General features: G+C 41.7%; 1 protein-coding gene across 1 annotated transcript; it reads left to right on the top strand.

Moving 5' to 3' along the window:
- The first annotated feature begins 453 nt into the window (after positions 1–453).
- On the top strand, positions 454–5,604 carry LOC130140427 (uncharacterized). The gene is made up of 4 exons (XM_056319784.1): positions 454–911; positions 988–1,069; positions 3,490–3,662; positions 5,462–5,604. The coding sequence occupies exons 2-4, from the start codon at positions 1,017–1,019 to the stop codon at positions 5,602–5,604; spliced, it is 369 nt and encodes a 122-aa protein (XP_056175759.1). The 5' UTR covers positions 454–911; positions 988–1,016.
- Positions 5,605–9,261: the final 3,657 nt, after the last annotated feature.

Here is a 9,261-nt window from a genome sequence, read left to right as displayed (position 1 = left end):
AGCAGCCATCACAACATGATCCACTTGGTAAAGATCTCATTTGCAAAGGTGGAGGAGGACTTGGTTGCCATGGAAAATGGGAAAATTGACCAAAAAGTCCTGAACCTATTACACTTTTACTAATTCAATCCGAAACCTTTCAATTTTGCCAATTTTTTTTTTGTCGAAAGCTAATGCCATTTCATTCATTTAAAGACGGACTACAAGAGTGAAGTTGACTAACGTCATTACATAATAAAACCCAAAGAGATTGGGGGGGTTTATACAACCAGTTAGAGGGAAATGTCCCTTTACGATGGGTCTTGGCGATCCAGTCTGCGACATGGTTGGTTTCTCGTGGACAGTGGGCCAGAGAGATACCTTGCAATTGGGTGAGTAGTACATTGCAGTCCTCAAAAAGTCTTCTCAAAGCCCATGGGCTGAGGGACGGTTGCTCAGTAAATCTCACAATCGCTACACTGTTTGTCAAGATGGTCACTTTCTTTGCGAGACCGTTATCCTTCTCAGCCGCTTCATGCAGACAGAGGATAGCTTCCATCACCGCTTTGCCTTCAACTTCCAGAGGAGAACAAGCAGCCACCCCTTTTGCAAACCCTGTAATTATCAAACCCCTATGATCTCTACAAACTCCACTCACCGATCCCTCTGTTCTGCCTTCAATCCACGAACCATCAACGTTGAATTTCCACTGCCCTGTTTCTGGTTGTGTCCAGCGTTCTGTCGATGCCTTCTCTGGCCAGGTGTTGCGTTCGGGAGAGTTTTGCATGCTGTATATTCTGCTCAGATTGATTGCATCGTCAACAATTGGTCCCGATTTTGGGCTAATCCGTCGGAACACCTGAGCGTTTCTAGCATTCCAGATCTGCCATAGAATTCCTGCCAGCAGTTCTCGGCGGGACGGATTGCCACCAGTAAGTGCTTCATCTAACCACTTATCCATTATTGTTAAGTTTGTCGGTGAAACGTCTATCTGTAGTCTCTGATCAGACCAGATTTGCTTTGTCCAGTCGCATAGGATGAAGGTGTGCTCCAACGATTCTGGAACTTGCCAGCAAATTGGGCAAAGCGGGTCAGTAATCACCTTTCTATTGTATAAATTCTCCGTTGTAGGTAGGGCGTTCCGGCACACACTCCACAAGAAGAAACGAATTTTAGGTTCTGTGCGAATTTTCCATATCTTGGACCATAGAGAGCAGGGCTGCTGATATGATGATGAGGCTTGTTCTGTGTTTTGCTTGGGTAGGGATGCTCGAAGTCTTGAGTATCCATATCTGACTGTGTATTCCCCTGATATATTGCCATTCCATATTTGCTTATCACTTTCCAGGTTTGGTTGGATTCGTGTGGAAAGAATTTCGTTTACAACCTCCTCCTGAAACAACCTTTGTAGCTGGTTTTCATTCCAGGTTCTTGTCCTTTGATCAATCAATTCTGCTACTGTTTGAGGGTCTTCTCGATTTGTTGGACCTCCTATGAGATTCTGATCCAGCCATTTATCCTCTCTAATGTTGATGCTCTCACCATTCCGTACCACCCATTTAACATCGGAGCTGATGGCATCCCTTCCCATTATCAAACTTTGCCAACCCCACGATGGTCGGGAGCCCTTTTTTGCTTTCCATAAACATCCGTTTGGGAAGTAAATTCCTTTTAGTAGCTGGCTCCATAATGCATTTGGTTCTTGAGAAAGTCTCCATGCTTGCTTTCCTAGCATGGCTTTGTTGAAGGTAACTAGGTCCTTGAAGCCCAATCCGCCATCTATTTTCCTTTCTTTAAGGGTGTCCCACTTTTTCCAGTGTATACCTGATTTAGATGAATTCTGTTTCCACCAAAATGATGCAATATTCTGCTCAATAGCTTTGCAAACAGAAATTGGGATTTTGAAGATAGACATAGCATATTGTGGAATTGCTTGTACCACGGTTTTGATTAAGATCTCCTTGCCCGCCTTTGATAGCAACTTTTCCTTCCATCCCTCCAGCTTCATATTTACCCTGACCAATATCCACGCACACATCTGTTTTTTTGTATGACCCCAATCAGATGGAATGTCGAGGTATTTCCCGATTTTTTTTCATTATTGGTACTCTCAGTTCGACAGCAAGATTGTTTTTAAGGCTTTGAGGGCAGCCCGCACTATAGAATATACCCGATTTGTTCAGGTTGATAGCTTGTCCCGATGCAAAGCAATATTGATTTAAGATATTTGCTAGATTCTGACACTCCCCAATAGTCCCGTTTAGGAGAAATATGGCATCGTCGGCAAATAGCAGGTGTGACAAAGTAGGACAGTTCCTGTTCAGTTTGATGCCCTTCAGAGTCCCATCCTCCACTGCCTTTGATAGCATGGAAGAGAGCACATTTGCCATGATTATGAATAAGTAAGGAGATAGTGGGTCTCCTTGTCTAATTCCCCTTGATGGCTGGAAATACTGTAACGGCTCCCCATTTACCTTGACACTAAATGTGGCAGTAGAGATACACAGTTTCACCAAAGACACCCATTCCTCACAAAACCCCATTTTCAACATGCTGGCACAAAGGAAGTCCCACTCCACTCTATCATATGCTTTTTGCATGTCCAGCTTTAGGATCGCCTGGAACTTCCGTTTTCTTTCCCTAATTCTCAGTTGATGTAGAATCTCCTGGACTATAAGTATATTATCTTGAATAAGCCTCTCACAAACAAATGCACTCTGTCCTTTAGCAATAAGGTTTGGGAGCCAGGGCTTAATGCGGTTCGCCATCACCTTTGAAATGATTTTGTAGCTGAAGTTGCACAGGCTAATGGGTCTGAATTGTGTGATGCTTTCTCGGTTAGACACTTTGGGGATAAGCACTATGTGTGTTTTGTTGAGTTCTAGATCGAGATTGCCTGAATGAAAGAAATTGCTAACTAGCCTATGTAGATCGTGTTGTAAAAACTCCCAATGATGCTGATAAAACAGGCCATTCATCCCGTCAGGTCCCGGGGCCTTTGTTGCTCCTTGCTGGAAAGTCGCCTTCTTTACCTCATCTATGGACACTGGTGCCATTAGCGTCTCATTCATCCCCTCTGGAACTTGGAAAGAGCATTGGTCTAGTATAGGGCTGAAGTTCCTAGTTCCCACAGATTCGTACAAAGAGTCATAAAAATTGGCAATGTGTTGCTTCAAACCATGGGGATCTCGGCACCACATATCGTCTACTTTCAACATTGAGATTTTGTTCCTTTGTCTTCGTTGAACCGTAGCGGCATGGAAGTATTTGGTGTTTTTATCTCCGCATTTGATCCAGTTAATCCGCGATCTCATCCCCTAATAAAGCTCTTCCTGCTTCCACAACTTCTGAATTTGCATTTTGATTTGCTGTATTTCTCTTTTGCTGCTATCGCCATTTATTGTGTTTGTGAGGGTCGTAAGTCTTCTTTTTAATGCCTCAATCTGGTTATAGGCATTGGAGAATTTCTTTTTGCTCCACGAGTTCAATACATTGGTGGTTTTTTTTCAGTTTGCAAGCAAAAGCTGCCGAATTTTATTTCGGGCTGCACCATGTTTCCTTCACCAACTCCTTACACTCAGCATCAGCAAGCCAAAACGCCTCGAACTTGAATTCCTTCTTCCTTTTGGCCCGCCCTGGGAAGAGGGACAGGAGAATTGGGCTATGGTCGGAGCCTATTGCAGGTAAGGCATAGGCTTCCGCATTTGGGAACCGTACTCTCCAATTAATGTTGCAAAGGACCCTATCTAGCCTCTTTCGCACTAGTGCTTTACCTTCTCTGTTGTTGGCCCACGTGAAAGCGCAGCCCTTACTTTCTATGTCCATGAGTGAGCATCTATTTAGGCATTCTTGGAACGCGACAAGCCTGTAGTGCTCCGCCCTACACCCACCCTTCTTTTCCCAGGGGTACAAGATTTCGTTAAAGTCCCCTGCGCATATCCAAGGTAGGTGATTAGCTACATTTATCACCTGTAGATGATGCCACAGTCGAAGCCTTTCCTGGAAGTTTGTGGGGGCATACAGGAGAGTTATGCGCATAAGGTTGCCACTACCTTGATCCCTACACACAATGTCAATAAACTCTCTGGATTTATCTTCCACTACCACTGTCACCCCGTCATTCCACAATACAGCCAGCCCCCCCACGATACCTATAGGGTCAAATATCTCCATATTTTGGTATTGAATCCGCCTCCTCACTCTATCAACTACTGCACTCTTATTCTTAGTTTCCATCAAAAAGACTAAGTCAGGCCTATCTTGAGCCACTAAGGCTCTGAGGTGCTGGACTGTCAGGGGATTGCCCAGCCCTTGACAGTTCCAGCTCAGAAGTTTCATAAAACCCCTTGTGGCTTATTAGGGCTAGCCACCAAAGCCCATTCGTTCCTTTCTTCTGCCAAATGGATCGGAGCATCAAGGAGCGCCGCCTCGTTAATGGAGGGGCTGAGAATCTCAAGTAGACCAAGGGGGTTGATTTTTTTCTGTTTCCTTGCTGCTACTACTTTCTTAAATGATTTCGGCCCTATCTTCTCCTTCCTAGAATTCTTCGTCTGGCCGCCCCTTAAAACCGTCTCAAAATGGATAATTTAGGTGTCATGCTTTTCGAAGACTGGCTGATTTTTCCCTGACTTTTCTGCTTGTGAGTTCCTCTTCCTTGGCCTCTCATCCTGAGGCTTGTCTTCAATCAGTCCTACAGCGTCCTTGCCCTTCGAACTACGTAAATCCCGCTCTCTTGGGATGACTTCCCTAGGCGTCTCCGGGATTATCTCCACATCCTCATGGACAGGGATGTCTTTCCCGTAGAAGATCTTCCAGAATGGGATGTGTTCTCGTACTTCCGCTCTCAACCATTGGCCAAATTTGCCCCTAGCATTTTCGTCGAGCCCCGACTCCTCGAAGGGTATTTCTTTACAATAGGATGCATAATGCCCTATCCTTCCGCAAGAGTAGCAAAAGTGTGGAAGTCTTTCGTATCTGTAGTCCACCCATATCTTCTTGTACTCCAGGTTAACAATTGTTCCCGTCTTCAAAGGGTTGGAAAGGTTCATGTGGATCCTTGCTTTGCAGCTTTTATTAGGGCCTCCTCCTCTAGAATCAAATCTCACCTCTATCACTTTCCCAATTTTCCCTGCCTCCTCCCTTACCACTTCTTCTAATAATCTCTCTCGGGGGATGCATGCTAAGTGAACCCAAAAGTCACAGTGGGTAAATTCGTAACAATGGTCGGGGATATCAGGATAACCTTGTTGGAGTACAAGAAGGTTGCTAGAGAAGGACCATGGGCCTGTTTCCAGGACTCGCTTTTTCTCCTCTAACGAAGTGAATGAGAAGGAAAAGAACCCCGGCTCAATCAGCTCGCAGTCTACCTGATCTGTTTTCCACGTCCTCTTCATTGTACTAAGGAACGCCTGAAAGTTCACATTTGGTTTAGAATACAGTTTCCCATACAAAGTTAGCTCACATTCATGTTGTTTTTCTGCAGGGATGTCCCTTGTTAGCTGGACAATATCATCTTCTAGCCACATGTTCCCCAATTCTCTGCACAGGACAGCCAACCGGGCATCATTGTTTTCCTCACTTTCCATCGAAGGTGCTAACTGGAATAGGCCAAGTATTCTGTTCTGACTAAAACACTTGACTTTGAGCTAAAAAATCCCCTTGCATTTTGAGAATGTCTTAGCAAAACTGCTATAGAAAGCTGCTATTGAAGTTATTTGTTCTGATTTTCCTTAGAAGCGAAATACTTATCTGTTCTCATAGCATAATTGCCACAGGCAGAGGTGATAGATTCTTTTTGCACTTCATCTCCTTTATTGCAAAAGGCGCTAACTGCTTCGACTTGATCGAAGACTACCTGTAACAGTGATTTAACTAAGGGGTGAAAGGTAGTAGAAGGAGTTGGGAAGGAAGGGGTTCAAAGGGCCAACAAAGTGGGTGGGTCGGTTTGTAAAGGTAGGAGGGTGCGTATTTTTGGGGGGGTTTTATGTATAAGAAAGGTAGAGAGTCCCTGTCGATCGTGAAGCTCTCTGCTCCTTTAGCTAGGGAGGGAAAGCTTCCTTCCATCCCCGAGGTGGCAAGCTTCGAGAGGCTGAGATCTTCGCGCGACAAGCAGAAATATTGACTCCGGCTCGGGAGACTTTGGTTAGGGCACGCGTTACTGGGGTTAGACGAGGAGGAGGAATGGGACAACGGGGTTGTGGGGGTTAACTTACGGAAGGTTTGGAGATCAAAGCTGGGTTGAAAAGGGGGTCGAAGGTAATTAGGGTTTGGAAGTCAACTATCACCATGGGGATAGGGGGAGAATGATGTCCTACAACATAGATTCATGGCCCACTAAAGGCTTCTTTGAACTAATTTTGCCAATTGAGTTCTAAACATTTTCACCTTTTGCCAATTGAGTCTATCCGACATATTTTAGCCAGAAAATGCTAACTTGAACGCTAGCCGTTCTATGTGGCACGGCCGACGTTAACGTGGACAGTTTTAAATAATTTTTTAATAATTTTTTGAATTTTTTTACAATTTTTCTGATTCTTTTCCTTTCTTTTTTCCTATTCCTTTTGCTGGTGACTGAGGAATGACCACCGGCTAAGGACGGTAGCCAGCGAGGGCTAGCCTCCCCAAATTTGGCGAGGCCAACCTTCGCCTAGGCTACAACGACCTCACCGGGTGAGGCGAGCGAGGGCTAGCCTCGCCAAATCTGGCGAGGCCGACCCTTGCCTAGGCCACGACAGCCTTGCCCGCTTCGCTCGGCATCGCTTGGTACAAGGCGACGCCCGACGAGGCCACCGTAGCTTGGGCGAGGGTCGGCCTTGATAGATTTGGTGAGGCTAGCCCTCGCCAGCCACTGCCTATGGCCGATGGCCATTTGTCAACAATCGGCAAAAAGAAAAAAAAAAGAAAGGAAAATAAAGAAAAAAAATCAAAAAAATTATAAAAAAATTCAAAAATTGTTAAAATATTATTAAAAATTGTTCATGTCAACGCTGACGTGCCACGTGCCCAGGCAAGGCAGGCGAGGGTTGGCCTCGCCAGGCTAGTTCTCGCTGGCCAAAGCGACAAATGGGTGACCTGTGGCTGGTAGCCATTCGCCAGCCATCGGGAAAAAGAAAGGGATAAAAAGAAAGGAAAAAAAGAAAACATCAAAAAAATTATAAAAAAAACTAAAATATTATTAAAAATTATCCACATAAGCGCCAACATGCCACGTAGGACGGTTGATATCCATGTCAGTGATTTCCGATCAAAATTAACCGAATGGACTCAATTAGTAAAATGTAAAAATGTAAAAATGTTTATGACTCAATTGGCAAAACTAAAAGGTTTATGACTTAATTGGCCAAAGCACAATTGGTTTAGGATTTTTTTGGATAATTTTCCCCATGAAAAATTGATAGCTACAACAACTCCATCATCAAATTCACGAGCACACGACCGATATTAGATGTTTGTCATGTCCAAAGTGGTGGTGGCGGGATAATGGCATCAAAGTGGCAAAGATATGAGGTTTTGTGTATGTATCTAGTAATGTCAAGGTGCAACGACATTCTTACCTCACAATTTTAGTCATCAATCTGATTGTAGGTGAAATATAAACGTCTCACACGCAAAAACACTCTGTTTTGGCAAAAATACTTAGCCAACTCTCACTTTTCTCTTTGACATGCGCAAGTCACTTGCCCATTTGAATCATCCCCAAATTAGAAACATTAGGGTAAAGAAGAGAGTTGCAAGCATATTCTTCATTGAATGGGACTGTACTATGAATTTCCCCTTCTAAGACATTTTTAGGGCCACAAAAAAAGAGGGTAGGTGAAGTGTTAGGGGACTATTGCAGAGCAAAAATGAAAATGAGTTTGTGATTTTCTTGATGTGAAATTGGAGAAAAAAGGACAATGTGAGTTGACTATTTTGCCCTTACTAGTGGATGGAAGGTGCACCTGGCGGCACCCATCAAATCCAGAACGATCAGAAGCCCAAGATGGAGTTTTGGGTCTGATTGAGACCAAAAAAGAACAAAGTGTATGGTGTTAACATAGACAAAATAAGTTACCAGGGTCGAGTGACATAATCATGAAAGTGTATTTGGAAAATTTGAATTACCCAACTTATTCTACAGGTTAAAAAGTAATTTTCCACTGATTTGTAATAGCTAAAGAGATGTGAAAATAACCTTCTCTTATGAAAAATTATTGAACTTAATATAAGACTTACGTAGTGTGATCACTAATTTATTGAAATTTATTTTCCATTTGAAAAGTCACTAACCATGCGTTAAATTAGGTTGAAAGTAGTTTTCCCTTAAAAAATTATCAATCACTCAAAAACAGTTACTAGTTAATCAAGTCATACACAATTACAAGAAAGGTTACTCAACCTACATTAGTCCAAAAACTTAATAAAACCAATACTTTTTTCACATAAAAGTTACTAATCATCTACAGAAATTGTTGCTTACCTATAAATTGTTATGAAAACTTACTAGTCATGTAAAAAAAATTTACTAAATTGTTACTTCTGATATGTTGAAAAATTTATTGTTACGGAAATTCACTAGTTACATAAGAAAAAATAACTAGTGACTATAGACAGATTGGTAAATGCTTACTTTCCTAATATGAAAATCTTTAATTTTATATATATATATATATATATATATATTGATTGATTCTGTCCAAATAGCAAAATGAATAGAGCCTAGATAAGTAATTCCAAATTTTAAATACGATCCGCTCACTTGGCTCGGCCAAGCTCTTTTAAACCCAATCAATTTAAAAAAATAAGACATAAAATACAGTAACCTTTTCATTACGAGGGATCCTAAATGAGAATTTTAAATACTTAAAGGCTACATTTGGTAGTCAGGATAAAAGTTGGGATATGATAAAATTTATCCTATCCCATGTTTGGTTCTGCTCAAGATAGAATAAAGTCGGATATAAAGGGGATATAGCCCGAATAAACATATCCCATGGGGAAAGTGACATAAAAGTGAATATGATTTCTTATATCTATGGCATAAAAGCTATTTCTTTTGCATAAGAAACTTCTTAACTTAATAAAATTTAAAAAATCATTAAGTATAAAATAATATTTGGGTTCTAATATAAAAAAAGAAACTTCAAAATAAGAAAAAATATAATGGATAATTTGTTTATTTATATATTTAAATTTCTTTCTATTCTATAATATATATATTCTGTATATGTGTAGTATCTATATCTGTTACATGTTTTAGGTAAATTAATATAATTTATTCTTTAATAAAAATTTTATGAGGGA

The sequence above is a fragment of the Syzygium oleosum genome, unplaced genomic scaffold (genome assembly GCF_021117445.2).
Source record: "Syzygium oleosum isolate NSW1041296 unplaced genomic scaffold, Sole_v2.1 Sole_v2.18, whole genome shotgun sequence".
In the NCBI taxonomy this organism is placed as follows: domain Eukaryota; kingdom Viridiplantae; phylum Streptophyta; class Magnoliopsida; order Myrtales; family Myrtaceae; genus Syzygium; species Syzygium oleosum.
Note: the sequence above shows the minus strand (reverse complement) of the source record. Positions and strands in the feature narration are given on the sequence as shown.

Excerpts from the sequence above, each read along its gene's own strand:
- LOC130140427 (XM_056319784.1), top strand. The coding sequence starts at position 1,017 with ATGAAGGTGTGCTCCAACGATTCTGGAACTTGCCAGCAAATTGGGCAA. Across the intron at positions 1,070-3,489 it reads CAGCAAATTGGGCAAAGCGG|TTTGCAAGCAAAAGCTGCCG; the intron begins GTCAGTAATCAC and ends GTTTTTTTTCAG. Across the intron at positions 3,663-5,461 it reads ATGGTCGGAGCCTATTGCAG|GGATGTCCCTTGTTAGCTGG; the intron begins GTAAGGCATAGG and ends GTTTTTCTGCAG.